Below are 17662 nucleotides of genomic sequence, written 5' to 3'. Positions count from 1 at the left end.
CTATCAATACTTGAGAAATGCTTGGGTCTAAAAGTCTGTGTCCACTCAAAACCTGTATGTTAAAATCCTAACTCCAAAGGCAATGACATTAGAAAATGGAACCTTTGGGAGGTGACTGTCATGAGGTGGAGCCCTCATGAATGTGATTAGTGTCCTTTTTAAGAGGCCCCACCTTTAAAGCTGGTAGAGGGCCTCCACCAGAATACAGCCATGCTAGTGCCTTGATCTTTAATTTTGTAGCCTTCAATAGTGAGAAAAATTTGTTTATAAGTCACCCAATCTTTGATATTTTGTTATAGGAGCCCAAACAGACTAAGACAGGGACATTATATTTTCCTAGAAATTTCCCCAGGAATTACAGAATTTAAAAGAATGGTTGTGGGAAAAGGGGTCTTGCAGGTGGAGCATTACATGACTCAGAAAAGTTTGTTCCTCCCAGGTCTGAATCAATGAGACTCAATAGTCCCAGGAGACAAAAAGTGATTTTTGTTTTGCTTAGACTCCACCTCTAATAGCATCTTTTCTGTGTGTGTGTGGTTTGTTTTTTTAAACAAATGGATATTTCAGTCCTTAAGTGCTTCCTACTCCTGATAAAGTGGGCAAAACTAGATGTTGGCCTCTATAAAGTTCAACAATTTTAGTCTGGTTTGTGAAATAACTGTTCAAATTACTTACATTTCAGAAATGCTCAAGTAGACTAACTTGTTGAAGGAAGTAATAGTCCATTTTTGTAGAAAGAAGCATCTGAACTGAGAGACTGATTATGTCTAGTGGCCTGCAGAACGTAGGTAATCAGCACCATGTGGTGGGGGCAAAAGTAACCTTGTTCACTTTACCTTTAGGGAGGACAATCTGGGTTCCAGTGGCTGGTGATTACAGAGCTCAGGAAACAGGCACAGCCTGGGGGGCCAAGAGTTGTAAATTAACTTGCAAAAGTAGTAGTTGTCTGAATAACCTTCTTCAACTTAATACAGCAAATGTAATCACTTTATGAGAAAAACAAGTGAAATATCATGCATTTTGTCATTTAAAATAAAGTACCTTTAGATCTGATTCCGAGTTTGAAAAAAGTACTCAGGGAGAAAACTCACAGGACTGTATACCTACATAAGTTATGAAGTGATTTTTCAAGTGGATGGCTTAGAAAGCAGAAGAGAAACAACCTAAAAGTTGTAACAACCAGCAAGTACAGAATTTGCTTTTAAATAAAAAAAACAAACAAGTTTTAGTGACAGTGAGGTAGCTACAGGTCACTTGCTTACATTTCTTTCCCAAAACATTCTTCTTAGTGCAGCTTGCTTGTATAACACTTTAATATAATTTCAAAAAATAGACTCCCAGATTAATTTGAAATTTAGATTTTATGGCTGCACTTTTATGTATGTCAACATGCTTCCCAGTGATGCTTGTGAAAGCTTGTGGCTATTATCATACATCACTAGAAAGAAAAAACATACTGACCCTTTGATATTACAAATTCTCTATTTTTATATTCAGTAATAACTTTAAGAACATATGGGGAAAAAACATAGGTATTTTCTTAATATCCCGAAGGCTATCCTGCGCCATGAAGTCTCTGATATTTGATGAGGTCTAAATTCTGAAGTTTAAGTACTTTTTATCATTTTCTCTCCAGGATGAATTCTCTGATATTCAGTATGGAATGAACTTCAGTTGGAAGATTTTCCACATGCATTATACTTATAGTTTTTCTCCAGTATGAGTCCTCTGATGATTAGTAAGGGATGAGCTCTGACTAAAAGCTTTTCCACATTCTTTGCATTTATAAGGCTTTTCTCCTGTATGAATTCTCATATGTGTCATAAGGGATGAACTTTGCCTGAAGGCTTTCCCACACACTTTACAGTTAAATGGTTTCTCTCCAGTATGAATTCTCTGGTGCTGAATTAGAGCTGAGCTTTGGTTGAAGGCCTTTTCACAGTCATTACATTTATAAGGTTTCTCTCCAGTGTGAATTTTTCGATGAGTATTAACTGCTGAGTGGGAACTGAAGGCTTTTCCACATTCTTTACAATTATATGGTTTCTCTCCGGTATGGATTCTATTGTGTATATTAAGCCGTGAAATCCAGGAGAAAGCTTTTCCACATTCATTACATTTGTAGGGCTTTTCTCCAGTATGAATTCTTTGATGTTGTATGAGAGCAGAGCTTTGGCTGAAGGCTTTCCCACATTCTTTACATACATAAGGTTTCTCACCTGTGTGAATTCTCTGATGTATAATAAGAGCTGAGTGATAACTAAATACTTTACCACACTCATAACAATTAAAAGGTTTCTCTCCAGTATGAATTCTATGGTGTCTACTTAGACGTGATATTGAAGTAAAGGCTTTTCCACACTGACTACATTCATACGGTTTCTCTCCAGTATGAATTCTATGATGTTGAATAAGAGATGAGCACTGGCTAAAGGCTCTCCCGCATTCATTACACTTATAGGGCTTTTCTCCAGTATGAATTCGCTGGTGATTATTAAGAGATGAACTACCTTTAAATGTTTTTCCACATTCATTACATTTATAAGGTCTCTCTCCAGTATGCATTCTCTGATGTCCAATGAGAGATGTAGTGAAACTGAATGCTTTTCCACAGTCACTACATATATAAGGTTTCTCTCCAGTATGAACTCTCAGGTGCTGAGTTAGGGATGAGCTTTGGCTAAAAGCTTTCCTACATTCCTTACATTTATAGAGCTTCTCTCCAGTGTGGATTCTCTGATGTTTACTCAGAGAAGAACTGTGGAGGAAAATTTTCCCACAGATGTTACATTTGTAACATTTTCGCACTGTATTGACTCCCAGTTGTTTAAATAGAACTGAATACTGCTGTGAATGGGGCTTCCTTCCTCTGGAAATAATTCTGGGTTTCCTAATAAGTGATGATTTTAGACCAAGATTTTTCTCAAGTTCAATACCTACAAAGCTCCTCTCTTTTGCATAGGTTTTTGTTATGGTAACTGAGACTTTCCTGAAAGGTTTATTCTTTTTGCCCTGTTGCTTCTCTAGCTTGTCTTCACTTATGTAGGTTTTCCCCAACTTGAAGTCAAAAGTATCATCACCTATGAGTTTATTCATTACTTCCTGATATTCTTCTTTGGAAATCGTGGTTTCAAACAAGCTCTCCCATCCTAAAATAAGCAAAACATGTAAGTCTCCCTTGCACTGAGACTAAAGAAAAGTGACACAAAAATATACAAAGATCAAAACAAACATATCCTTGGAATCTTAGGATAGAAAAGAAGGGGAAGAGAAAGAAGCAGGATAAAGATATGCCTGGATGGGAAGGGTCTGAAGAAACCAATATACAGGTGAGTTGACGAACTCAGAGGGAATATCTTCCAGGCGGAGGATCCAGGCCTGATCTAGTAACAAAGCTCAACTCAGAAGGGTGCAGGGCATTTCTGTGTAAAGCAGGATGTGTTGTTCTCCAGCTTCATCTTCCAGTCAACCAACTGTGTACTCAACATAAATTCAAGACAAAACTGAAGAGGGGCTATGAAAAAAAAGTAAAAGAGATACTGTCCCTAAAAAGCTCTCTGAAACACAATTCATCAACTAATTCTGTTTTGAGACTCATTCAATGTTGGTATGGTTTTTTAACTTAGTCAAAAAATATTTACTGAGTGCCCACTATGCACCATGCAAAGGTCAAGACTCACAATTACAAGGAATGTGCCAGTCAAGAGTCTGATTTTCATCTGGTTTACAATCTAGTAGTAGGATACTAACAATGACCAAGTAAACAAATAAAGAAGTACTAAGAAGTGATGAGAACTTTAAGAAAACAAACAAAAACAAGGTGATGTATAATAAGAGTAAACAAGCTATTTCAAACTGAGTGATGAGAAAATAAAATTAAACATGAGATCCAAATAACAAGAGCTGGTCATGCAAAAATGTGGGTATAAAGATGATTCCAGTCAGAAACAATAGCTAACGCAAAGGCTCTAAGGCAGAAATAAGTTTTGTGTGTTCAAAAAACATAAAGAAGTCCAGTGTAACTTAAGCAAGAGGCAACAAGGAAAGAGTGCCACAAGGTAAAGCAGTGGGCAGGGGCCATATCATGTGGGGTTTTATAAGATATAGAAAGGTATTTGGAACTTCTTTTAAGTATCACTGAGGGTTAGGAGGGACATGATAGTTTTAAGAAGGATAACTATGGTTTTGTAACAAATGGACTGTAAATGGGGGAGGGAGGAAAAGAGAACAAAGGCAGATGCAGAGCAGCCAATTAGGAGACTGCCAAAATCTTCCTGGATGGAGGTGATAGGATGTTGCAGCAGCATGGTAGTAGAGGAGGGCACATTTGGGTTGTTTTGGAGGTAGGGATAACAGGCATCTTCACATATTAACAGAGTTTACAGAGTAAGTGAAAGAGAGGACTCAAGGATAATACCAACCTTCTAGCTTAGATAGCTCGGTTGAGAGAGGTGCCATATAATGATATGGGAAAAACTGAGAGAAGGGTACTTTCTTGAGAATAATTTGACCACTTTTTTGATCACTTAGGATACAGTGCAAAAAACAGAAGCATTGATTCAAAAGGGATGAATGTATTGCCTGGCCTAGTGGCTCAGTTGATTGGAGCATCATCCCATATACCAAAAGACTGCGGGTCTGATTCCTGGTCAGGGCGCATATCTACGTTTCAGGTTCGATCCCCAGTCGTGGCACATATGGGAGGCAAGCGATCAATGTTTCTCTCTCTCTCTAAAGTTAATAAAAACAAAAACAAAACAAACATACCTCGGGTGAGAATTTAAAAAAAAAAAAAAAAATGTATTTTATGAAAGAGCTTTAATTTCCTTACCCAAAAAGGAAACATACAATCATAAGAAAAATTAAGAAAACTATAAAAGTGAAAATACAGCTCACACATAAACACATCATGCAAATATAATCACTATTATATGTGAAATTTAGCTCACCACATTTTTTCTGTATATTAAAAGACACTTTGACTTAGAAAATAAAATCATATCCTAGCTGGTTTGGCTCAGTGGTTAGAGCGTCAGCCTGCAGACTGAAGGATCCCAGGTATGATTCCGGCCAAGGGCACGTACCTTGGTAACAGGCTCAATACCTGGCTCCAGGCCCTTGTGGGAGGCAATCAATCACTGTACACATGGGTATTTCTCTCTCTCCACCCCCCTCCACTCTCTCTGAAAAAAGAAAAAAAATATATATATATATCCTCAAGTGAGGATAAAAATAAATAAATATATAATAAAATCAGATTGAAACTAAGGTTATTCCTTCCCCCTCTTCACTTAAAAAAAAATTGTGAGCCCGGCCAGCATAGCTCAGTGGTTGAGCAACGACACATGAAGCAGGAGATTGTGGTTTAATTCCCAGTCAGGGCACATGCCTGGGTTGCGGGTTCGATTCCCCAGTGAGGAGCATGCAGGAGGCAGCCAATCAATGACTCTCTCATCACTGATGTTTCTCTCTCTCTCTCCCTCCCCTTTCCTCTCTCTGAAATCAATAAAACGTATTTTAAAAATTGTGAGCTTATCTCCAGTAGAATGACAGCCTCATTTTAATGGCTATGTAATAATATTCCAATGTGTGAACATATAATTTACTAAATCCCCTCTGAGAGTCATTTAGCTTTCTTTTTCCCCAGTAATCCCTCATATTATAACATTCTTTTACACCATATTTGCAACTTTGCACAATAATAAAATTATTTTCCTAAGATAACTTCCAAACCTGGAATTGATTTTAATAAAGCCAGACAGTCCTCCAGAAAGAATATACCAATCAAAATCCCACTAAAGATACTGCATATCCCTCAGAGCAGTAGCAAAACACTGGATATGTATTTCTTAATTTCTGGTAATTTAATAAGAAAAAATGGCATCTCATTGTTTTAGTTTGAATTTCATTGATTGTAATGAGGTTGAATAGTTTTTCAAAAAATCCTATATAAATTTTCAACTCACATTCCTTGCCTTTTTATTCACAATACTCACACCTTTGTGCTGTAATTACTCTCAGAGCTTTTTATCTTTTTATTGTATAGCCATAGCAGCAATATAAACAGGGAAAAACTGAAAACTAAAATTTTAAAGACTGTTCAGTAAATATAGCTCAACAATATAATAGAGCTCTTTCAAAGAGGTAGGCGTTTATTTAATGAAGGTTGAATAACTGAAGAACATTCACAATTAAAAACAGGCTCAAGAGCAATATATATAATTAATCTCTCTATTTCTCTCCTTCTGTGTGTGTGTCTGTCTCTCTCATGTACAAACACACTCAAACAATACTCACAGTCTGAAAGGATAAACAGTAAAATACCACCAAAGGTTCATCATGGTTGGTAAAATTTCAGGTGAGTCTCTTTTTTTAGCTCTTTTTTTTTTTATAATACTATTTATACCTTGTACAAATAAAAATAATTTTTGAGTGCTTATTAATGAATTAGAGTTCATTTGATACTAATGATTTCTTTGACAATCAGAAAGCTCAGAGCCAAGTCTGAAACTCATTCTGGCTACCCATTCTGGTCCTTACAACAGATATATTTATTTTCTAGAGCTCTGAATGAATTTCTGTTTTATTATATCATTATTCTTGCATCAGGTTCCTTGAATTGTTAATGGAATGTGGCAGAGTGTGTGTAAATATGTAATAGAAAAAAAGATCCCTGAAATGAAAAAGACTTGGTTCTTGAAAGTAAAGGGCGAATGAGTGCCAAACAACAATATTAAAAAAATAAACTCCCTGATACAACCTAATGAATTTTCTGAATTCCACAGATAAAGAAGATATTCTATAATTTCAGACAGAAGACAAAAAAAAAACCAGGTTTTCTATACAGGAAATAGAGGAAGCATAATGACGCTAACAGAAGATTTTTTAGCAACACTCAGAATCCAAAGACACTGGAGCAAAATTTGGACAATTCAGAGGGGGAGAAAAAAGCCACAATTCTAGATTCAAAACATAATTCCCACAGGAGAGGTAAAATTATTTTAGACATGCACAACTATAGTGCACATGAACCTTTCTGAAAACATTATTTAAGAACATATTCTAGTCAAACCAAAGTGGAAAATCTGAAGACAGAGTTCATGAAAGGAAACACGAGACTAAATGGACACAGAAAGCCTGTCTCCTGCCATCAAGAGAAATAAATGCTGGATAAGCAGCAAAACTCAAAAGAGAATCATCCTCTGGTGCCAGAAACAAAGATAAAATTCAAAGTAGAACAGAGAGCGAGAGCTTATGAACCAACAATCCAAGAGGTTTTAGAGATTGAGAGCTATATCCTGGTCGTCAGGGTCTGGAACATATTATCTTGAAAATTTTCACATAAAAAATTTAGGAGAAAAGCATGATGAATATCTGCAAACATTCTGCCTATATTTGATAACTTAAAATTTTGCTACCCCTGCTTTCCCCCTGCTTGTACATAAATACAAGTACATCTGCTTTTCCTTTTTAGCTGAATCATGTGCAATAAGTTGCAGACAAAAAAAGTTAAAGCAAAAAACCAACATGGAACAATAAGGGATGTATTTAGTGTTAAAAGGTATGTGCAAACCACAAAGCAAAATAATTTAAGAAAATAATTAATCCAATGAAAACAAGGAAAAAAGGGGAAGATATGAATCACAAACCTTTATACACTATTTATTGCATTATATATTTTGCATTCAAATTATAAGGGGCATATTAAAAAAGTGCAACCCATATTGGGAAAATCCAACTCTCCCTCTGAACCTGCTATATCAAGTACTCAAAATGGTAAGAGTGTGAAGATGTATCTTTCCAGCATTTCCCATCTGGCCTGACACATCAGCAAGGGCCCTGATCAATGTCAGCTGAGAGTGGCCTCACTGCTAACAAGCAGCAGTAAGATAAGCTATGCCATTCCCCAATGACTATCACTCACCTAGACATGCACCAAGAGAAATTCCATTTTCCACCATCCACGGGTCTTCCCCTTGCTGTAACTGGAAGATAACTTTTGGTTTGGAAAACATAATTCCTGTTTGTGAGCAAGAAAAAGAGAATGAGTCCATAGTACAGACATGAGCTGCCATCCTGGCACACAGATACAGCCCCAGGGTCTATAGGCCAGAGGAATAATCCAAGGAAAGAGAGAGGTTTGTTCTGAGAGGGGCTTAAAACTGAGCTCCCAGAGGATGGCCAAGAGGTGGTAAAAGTTAGAGTTCTGGCTGTGCACTCCTTTAAGCTGGAACCTCCTATGAGATGCAGGGGAACAGAGTTCCTGGGGTAGGAAATAGGAAAAGCACAAAAGTTGGTGATGTCCATCACTAACTCTATCAAGCTGAAACCTTCCCAGTAGCTGAGGGGAATAGCAACTACCACTCTCAAAGCCCACCTACTACAGTGGTGGGCTGAACCTGGACAAGCACTAAATGTCGTCCTTGGAGAGAGCACTAAGATGCGAGAGCACCAAGATGCTCTCCCCAGCAGATTCTGCATCACATGACAAGGTCCTTACCCAAAGAGACCAGGGTGTTGTAGTTCTCTAGCATCACCTCCCGGTACAAGGTTCTCTGCACAGAATCCAGGCATAGCCACTCATCCTGGCTGAAGAGCACGGCCACATCGCTGAATGTCACAGACTCCTGTAATGCAAACCCATTTCTGCTCACCCAGGCCCATCCCCACAAGAGGATGACTGAGCAGCAACCCTGTCACCACTTAGAGTCCTAAGTATTTCAAGCCAAATACTTCCTGACCACCCCTCAGTTACTGAGCACATATTTATCATGTACCTACTGTGAATGAAGCATTGTGCCCTCAGAAGTTAAAGCACAGCAACCAAACATAATGAGCATTTGAAATCATTAAACAAAACCAGAATGATGGAAACACAGTGCTTCAGATATGGAAATATACAATTATCAAGACCAAACTCTCATTGTACAGATGTGGCTGGACTGTCACCACCTTGGGCTATCTCTGTGTCCTGGGCAAGGGAAGGCTCTGAAAATCCCCCAAGCATGGCTTTGTTAGGAGAGGGCCCAGGGTAGTGGGCCATATTAACCTTTCAATAAGGGCCCAGTGACAAGACTGCGGTTGGAATCCTCCCTGTCCACCAAGGAGGCTTCTGTCTACCTCTCTCTGGCTTCACTGGACCACTCACCTTTTTAAAATTAGTGGTCCCTTTTATTATTAAGAATCTTTTTTTGAAAGCAATTTAGAAAAGATCAATAGGCAGGGGGAAAATGTTAATCCAACTTTCTACCACCAGAAACAAGTTTCTTCTTGTATATCCTTTCAGAATTTTTACATGCTACTATGGCTTTATTTTTTTTTTAAAAAATGAGATATTATACAGGTATCTGTATCCCACTAAACATGTTTTATTTGCTGTCCATCATTTTAATGTATAGATCAATCAGTTCACATAACTAATCTACTGGTGGGTATTCAGGTTATTTCCACTTTAGTAACGCTAGAATTGCTGGCTTGAGCATACCTGCACATCACCAGTAAAGTGTGCAAAGTTTATTTCCTTCAGACACATTTCCAAAGGAATAAGTGTTAGGTCACAGTTTGCTTTCTCTTTACTGTCGCCCAAAACCAAGGAAGGAGGTCACAAGGCCAGGAATATTCTGACCTGTAACTTCAAACACAAATTAAAAGTAAGAGGCTGTCTGGAAATGAAGGAGGAGCCTCCAGCTCCCCCGCCCCGTTTCCTTCCAGAATTTCTTTCTCAGTCCTTTCCAATTATATGTAAATCTTTTTAATGGCTAAATAAGCCTCACAATTCAGGAAAGGTTCCTCAAGGACCTGGTAGCCATCTCTCTGAATGTACCAAGCTCCCAGTCTCCTGGGAGGAGATGGGCTAACTTGTCACCTAACAAATTTGCCAAACTGCAAAACTGGGTTGAATCTATGCTCATCTACATAAGAGGAGCTTTCTATCTCTGCAGTCTCTTTAGTGGATTGCCTGTGATGCACACCATATTCTGGCTTAACACTTACTCAGTAAGAGTGTTTTCTTTCTCTTCTACTTTTGTTAGAGAGGTTTTCTGGGTTGGGAAGAATTTATGTTTTTAATTCTATTTCCCCAAGTGCCAGGATGGGCAAAGAAGGGAAGAAATCACTGTGGACCAGATGCTTCCCTCCTTTGGGGAAGACTTGCTCACTTCCCCAAAACTGCCAGAGTTGTGACCTCTTTTCCTTTCATCATTTAAATGAGCCCAGTACTGCTTGTCAGTCCAAAATCACCCAATACTGAGTAGTATCCCTGACCATACCAACTGACTCATACGTCTTCTTTCCTGGATCTTCCTAAAAATCACCTGGACCTTTACCAGGTACTGCTGCAGTTGACTGGAAAGGCAAATGTCATACCTTTCCTCTGTAATTCCTAGTGTTGTGAAGGAATTATTTGACTTTCCCATGTCTTTGCCCTCCAAAGAGCAAAAACACCCTGGATCCCTCACAAAGCTCTAGGTGTGACAGTGGCTCAAGATTGATGGCCCATTCAATTCCTAGTAAACAAGTACTTAACTGTTAAGTGCAGAATTCATAATGAGACTGGCCCTCAGGCAAGAAAAACACCAGCCAGGCCCTCTGACCCCTCCTTAGACTTACAGCCTAGATAAGCTCAACAATGAATAAAGCAGGTTCTTGAATCTCTGAACCCAGAAGGTGTACAAGAACTTGCACTCACCTGAGCCTGGGCTGGTAGCAACTTTGTGGCCATTTCTCCTTACCCACTACCCCTCTTGGAGAAGGCACCTGAAATAAAGAAAGAAGCTGTGACATCTCTCCATCTTGCCAGCTCTCCCACCCTCATTAGGCCCGACAAGGTTACAAACTCCACACTGAGCACCCTGCAGAGGGAACCTGTCATAGCCCAGGCTACCTCAAGTTAGAGGGTCCCTAAGTTTGGTCACCACAACCAGGAGTGGGCAGCAAGCATACTTCTAGTCACTGGGCCTGCTCTTTCAACCAGTGGTTTATGACTAAAGATGAATCAAACTAAGGGATTAGTACTATCTGAAGAGCATTAACAGAGTAAAGGGCAGTCACATCGGGCTAACAGAGTTAAATTAATGAAAAATAAGTATTCCACACATCTGCACTTTGATATTTTGAGCTATAACAATTAAAACTATGAAAATACAAAGAAGGCTACACGGGCCTGACAAGCCCAGTGACCAAAAGTAACCACACAGCATAGTCAGAACCTTAACTCCTAACTGGGTAGGTCATGGTGAGTAGTCATGTCCCAGACCTACGGCTTCCTTCATAAAAGGTTAATCTTTACCTTAAGCGAGCCCTGTCTATTGTTCTTGTGTATCTAGAACATGTCTTTGGCATGTCAGAATAATTTTTGCTTCCAGATCCTTCAAAAAGACCCAAAGTAGCAAAGTACAACACGGAAACTCCCTTTTGTTACCTGGTTGCCCACATACCATCTCCCTTCCATCCAGTTATTAAATGTTAACTATCCTGCACCCACCAGTGTAAAAGCAGTATGTCTCTCTCCATTCGCTTTTCATCCAGTCCTAGAGATTTCCCCACTTTGCTTTCGCCCACCTCAATCTAGTAAATCTTCCTTACATTTTTCTCCTTTGATTCTAAGTATATAAAAAGAGTTGTAAGACTGCCGTTCTCCAGAGCATTTTCCCAATCCACTGAGATCTTGCTTCCAGGCTCGTGCTCAAAATCTTGGCTCAAATAAATTCTTAAGGCTTTGAAGGTTTCTTTCGACAATTACACTAACTCTTCAAATGTCATTTGAAGAACTTGGTGTCCTTTTCATAAATAGCTAAGCAAAAATTCCTCTCTTTTCTTCCTTTTGGAGGCTGTGCTTCCTTTATGAAGAAGAGTAATCACAGCAAATGCAAAAGGAACCACTACCTACCACCTTCCCTTCCCCACTCCCGAAAAATACAAGACTCAGAAGCCATAGCGTCACTGGCTAGAAATGAACTTTAAAAAGGAGAAAAGGGAGTCATTTAGCAAGAGGACAAAATTTTTTAAAAATTTGGTTAAAAAACTCTAGGAAAACGATGCCAAACAAGCAAGGTTTGCAAAAACGGATACATCTAAAATAACATTTAAACTCTTGGGGGGGTGGGAGACCCAACAAAGGCTACAAGCGGAAAACCACCGCAGGGCTCACGAACCCTGAAACAAGACACAGCTTTCTGCACTCCCTTCCCTGAGGCCATTTCCCCAGGAGCCCGGCCGAGGCTGCGGCCCCCACTTCCGGCCTCCTCGGGGTACCTCTCCGGGCCACGCCCCCTCCCCGGGCCGCGTTCACCTGCCGAGGCCGCCGCGCCTCCGACGCCCGAGCTGGGACTCGCCGTCCCGGCCCCGCCGCGGGAGGAGCACACCCCGGGCCCCGTCTCACCAGCACTCTGGGCCCGGCCCACCGCGAAGGGTGCGCGAAGCGGCGGGCCTCCCTGTAGGCAAGCGGAGCACCTAGCGTAGGAGCATTTTTCACCGCCGCCAGGCCGTCCGGCGTAATTGTGCCTGCGCCCCGGAGAGCCGACGAGTCCCCCGCCTGAAGCATAGCGCTTTTCTTTTTGAACTACATTTCCCAGACGTCGCCGCCGTAGGTACCTCTACGGTGGCCGAGAAGGGCCAAAGGCGGTAGGCTGGAGAACGCCCCTTGCTAGGAGCCAGAGAAGGTTGAATCTGTCTTTCGGCATCAGCTCTAACCGCTTATCCTCTCGTGCACCCTTTTTATTCGTAGTTATAATGACAATGATAATAAGAGGGAAAAGTGATAATGTATTTCAAGTGTGGAAAATTAGGTGCTCCCTGATGCTTTTTCTTGATTGGTAAGAGAAGTGTTAAAATCTGTTACAAATTTTTATCTAAATTATGTCCAAATTTTGTAACCTATAAAAGATATATTTTTAACCGGCATTCAACTTAGGTAAAAGCAAAAACAAAAAAAAACAGTATATCCCTTCTCATGACACTCATTCTTTTAAAATGGTTCATTGTAATCATAAAGTTTGTCTTCCATCATTGACTATAATCCCCTTCTTCAAACTGTATCCTCCGTGACTGGCACCGTATATACCAAATAATATGTGCTCAATAGTGCTGAATGAATGATTTTTAAAATAATCAACTTTACAGTTTACAAAGACAAACCTAATACTAAAGAGCACTTGAAGGTAGAAAATGAAGAGATTAACTAAATATGCCAGAAAAATAATATGAAAAAGAAATCTGGGATCACAGTGTTGCAGTAAGACAGATCATTTCATAGTAAAGATAATTAAATTGGACATGTGCATTGTTTTGTATTGATAAAAAATACACATTACTAACCATTAGAGAAATGCAAATCAAAACCACAATGGGATATCAGTTCACACCTATTAGTGTGGCTGCTCTGAAAACAAAACAACACAATACAGAAAACAAGTGTCGGTGAAGACCTGCAGAAATTGGAATCCTTGTGCATTACTGGTGGGAATGTAGAATGATGCGACCAATTGCTAATCAGCCTTTTGTGTGTCACAGAATGGAAAATAAGTCTGACAAAAAAATTCAGGGACCTTCTACTTTCTAGAAGTTCAGTGGTGTGGGATATATATATAGTCCCCCAAAAATATATACACACACTTTGAATAATTAAAAAGGCAGTGTTTATTAAAATAAATTTTATTTTCAAACTTGAGCTATCAGCTGTTAAAGTGTGTATTCATTTTGGGGAACACTCTGCATATATTCCTTCTCTGGTGAGAGTAAATTGTTGCATCTGGCCTTTCCTACAACAACAACAGATGTACAATGTCTAGAGGGCCTCTGGCCCATTTACCAAATAACTGGAAAAGTTGATGGTTTTCAGTGAGACCTAGACCAAGAGAAGGCTGTTCCACTACTGGACCAGTAGAGTAGATCCAAGAGTGCTTGAAGTGCCAGTGGCAGAGATGCTGTTTGGAATTAATGTCTTGTTCTGATTTTAAAGGAAATAAATACCTTAAATGACTCATCACTGAATACAATATTTTCTGTAGGCTTTGTAGATAACTTGACCGATTAAAGAAGATCCCTAGATTGCTATATTTTTTAAATCATGAATGGATATTGAATGTCATCAAATGTTTTTTCCTGCATCCATTTAGATAATCATGTTTCTTCCTTTAATCTGTTAATGCAGTGAATTGCATTAATAAATCTTCTAAGTCATTAATCTGCTAACATGCATTTCTGGGACAAACCAGACTTGATTATAATGTTTTTATGTAATTCAGTTTGCAAATGTTTTACTATAAATTTTGGATCTATGCTTCTTAGTTTGACTATAAATTTTATATCTTGTCCTAGTTTGTATTTAGCCTCATAAAATGCATTTCTAAATGTATTCTTTTTTTCTATTCTGAATTTTTTTGTGAAAAAATGTGTTCTGCTGCAACACATACTTCTGTGTTGTGGATTAATTCCATTTTATGTGGGAAGTTTCATGGTTTTTATAAGATTTTCCCCCAGGACATAAATATTTTACACTCCAAATAAAATGCAGATTAACCCACACAGGTGAGAGCAGTACAACTGCTGTAAAAAGACTGTTCCTGACACCCCTTTAACTCTCGCAATCTCTCTCTTAGCTCAGTGTGGCCACCTGCTCTTGCACAGGAGCACTTCTGTGTGGTCTTCATAACTCAGGGGCATCAATCCTTCATCACAGTCTGTTTCTCCAAGGTCCTTTCACCTTTATTAATAGGTGAAGTTATCTCTCTCTCTCTCTTTCTTTCATATGTGTGTATTTATATATCTAATAATTTATCATTGTTTTAACTATGCTATTATTTTTTAATAGGAACTGGTTTTTGTTAGTGTTCTGGCTCCAAACCTGCTATGGTTTGAGTGGTCTGTTCAAATACTATTCTTCCCATAACACCAGTTTTTTAATTTTTTTAAAAGATTTTTTTGGCATTTTTCCTCAACACAAAAATTTTCTGGGATACATATACAGTAGTCTAGCAGAAATGCCTGTATTCATTCACTGATTAATTTGTGCCACTTCTCTGTACATAGAGTCTGCAGTTGCTGACCCCTCTTCCTGGTAGATATCAACATTACTTTATCACACTTTTCAGTCAGGTCTCTGTCCAAATATCACCTACCATACAGGTCTTCTATATATCCAACTGGGTATCCATGTGCAAAAGTATGAATTTGGATCCCCACCAGACATCATATACAAAAGTTAATTTAATGTGTATCAAAGACCAAATGTGAAAGCTAAAACTATTAAAATCTTACAATGAAACCTAGACATAAATGTTCATGATCTCAGATTTGACAATAGACTCTTAGAAATGACACCCAAAATAAGAAATACCAGGAAATACATAATTTGGATTTTATCAAAATTGAAAAACCTTTGTACAACAAAGGACATTTTCAAAAGAGTGAAAGACAACCTATTGAATGAGACAAAATATTCACAAATTATAGATCTTATAAGAACATAATATCCAGGATATGTAAAAAGCTCTTACAATTCAACCATAGACAGCCCAGTTTATAAAGGTTCAAAGTACTTGGATAGTCATTCTTTTTTTAAATATGTTTTTATTGATTTCAGAGAGAGGAAAGGAGAAGAAGAAAGAGATAGAAACATCAATGATGAGAATCCTCAATCGGCTGCCTCCTGCATGCCCCCTATTGGGGATGGAGCCTGAAACCTGGGCATGTGCCCTGACCAAGAATCAAACCGTGACCGCCTGGTTCATGCATCAACGCTCAAGCACTAAGTCACGCAGGCAGGGCGTGGATAGTCCTTCCTTTAAAGAAGGTATACAAATAGGCAAAAGCACATGAAAAAGATGCTCAACATCACTAGTTATTAAGGAAATCCAAATGAAAACTGCACTGAGATACCACTTCACACACAATAGGAAGGAGATAGTAAAAAAGTGGGAAATAATTCATCTTGGCAAGGATGTGGAGAAATTGGAACCCTTGTGCATTGCTGGTAGGAGTGTGAAATGGTTCAGACACTGTAGAAAAGTTTTACAGTTCCTTAAAAAGTTAAGTATAGAATTACCATGTGACCTGTGACCTATACCCAAGAAAATGGAAAACATATTAGTCAGGGTTCTCAGAGAAAAAGAACCAAGGGTGTGTGTGTGTGTGTGTGTGTGTGTGTGTGTGTGTGTGTGTAAAAACAGAGAAAGAGAGAGAGACACAGAGAGAGAGAGAGATTTATTTTAATGAATTGGCTCATACAATTATGGAGACTGGCAAGTGCCGGGGCCAGCCGGCAGGCGAACGAGGACCTGATTGAGGGGGTGAGGATTAGAAAAGAAAGACACAGAGAAAAGAATGGGATCGGGAGGGCTGCAGCCAAAGCAGAGCTGAGCTGAGCTGAGCCAGGCTGGGCCCCGAGTTTATTGATTACATGCCTTTTATAGTACACCCAAACAATACCCCAAGCAGTGACCGTTACACAATTCCAACTCCTGCACGTCCGCACTTGATTATCGAGACTGGATGTCTCCAGGTAAAGTCATAAATCTCTTGTGCAAGGCTTCTACTTCCCTAAAGCAATGGTTAATCTTTAAACTAAGCTACAGGGGGTAGAGGTGCTGGCTCAACCGACCCACCCTGCGGGTCAACGTGCCAGAGATTTCTCTCTAAGGCGGCGCTAGGGTCGGCGAGCCCCTGGCGATATTCCAGGGCAGCACCCTACCAGGGAGACTATTCATGAGGGGCAGCCAGCCGGCTCCCCACAGGCAAGTCCAAAATCTGTAGGGTGGGCCAGCAGGCTGGGCACCCAGGAAGAGCACACGTTGCAGTTCAAGTGTGAAGGCCGTTTGCTGGCAGAATTCTCTCCTCAGATAAGGTGAGTCTTTTGTTCTGTTCAGGCCTTCAGTTGAATGAATGAGGCCCTCCCACACTCTGGAGAACGATCTGCTCTACTCAAAGTCCACCAATTTGAATATTAATGTTACTCAAGAACACCTTCACAGAAACATCCAGAATAATGTTGAAGAAATATCTGGGCACCAGGGCATGGACAACTTGGCACTACCCATATACATCTCCTTAAACCATACTTAATCTCCAAATAAACACAATAACAAGGTCATACTTCAGCTAATATGATACAACTATCCTGTATACAGCTTAAAGTGTGCTCTTTCCCTGAAGAAGAGGTAGAGTCCCTAAGTGATGTTTACCCTTATCATTGATTTCATAAATTAAATACAATGATGTAAAGTAAAAATACTTAAGTGCTCTGAAATAAAGTCAATACATTTTATATTGCCTGATAAGGGTATAAAAGAAAAAAGAAAACAAAGATATAAGCAAACATGTTCATAACAAAAATATAAAATCACGGTAATTTCAGTCCTCATTTCTGTAACCGGCCACATGGTCATGGCTGGTATTCATAGCCACCTCCCTCCACCACCCACTCTGTATTCCCTTGGCCTTCTACAAGCACCTCGCCTGATCATGGTCCTTAACCTGGTGGGATGACCCAAACCTTCATTCCTAAAGGGTCTGGGCTATGAGCAATTCTTTCTGGGTTGTGTTGCTGTAGTTTTTCATTGATTTTAGTAATAGGGCATTCACAGTGTTGGGAACCACTACCTCTATAGAGTTCCAAAATATTTTACTCGTCCCAAAAGGAAACACTTTACCCATGAAGCAGTTATTC

The 17662-nt window shown here is 39.4% G+C and overlaps 1 protein-coding gene across 3 annotated transcripts; it reads right to left on the bottom strand.

The window, feature by feature from the left end:
- Positions 1 to 927: 927 nt before the first annotated feature.
- Positions 928 to 12567, bottom strand: LOC308555775 (uncharacterized protein). 3 transcript variants are annotated; one of them, XM_081134333.1, is made up of 6 exons: positions 12380 to 12526; positions 11483 to 11600; positions 10688 to 10755; positions 8501 to 8627; positions 7925 to 8020; positions 928 to 3149 (listed from the first exon to the last, which is right to left on the bottom strand). In XM_081134333.1, exons 3-6 carry the CDS (start codon positions 10718 to 10720, stop codon positions 1702 to 1704), a joined length of 1704 nt encoding a protein of 567 aa, XP_080990459.1. In that variant the 5' UTR covers positions 10721 to 10755; positions 11483 to 11600; positions 12380 to 12526; the 3' UTR covers positions 928 to 1701. The 3 variants fall into 3 exon arrangements, with proteins under 3 accessions (XP_080990459.1, XP_080990458.1, XP_080990460.1); XM_081134332.1 differs by lacking the exon at positions 11483 to 11600 and having other exon boundaries at positions 12380 to 12567; XM_081134334.1 differs by lacking the exons at positions 7925 to 8020; positions 11483 to 11600 and having other exon boundaries at positions 929 to 3149; positions 12380 to 12567.
- Positions 12568 to 17662: the final 5095 nt, after the last annotated feature.

This window comes from Miniopterus schreibersii (genome assembly GCF_964146895.1).
Source record: "Miniopterus schreibersii genome assembly, chromosome: 4".
Taxonomy (NCBI): domain Eukaryota; kingdom Metazoa; phylum Chordata; class Mammalia; order Chiroptera; family Miniopteridae; genus Miniopterus; species Miniopterus schreibersii.
Note: the sequence above shows the minus strand (reverse complement) of the source record. Positions and strands in the feature narration are given on the sequence as shown.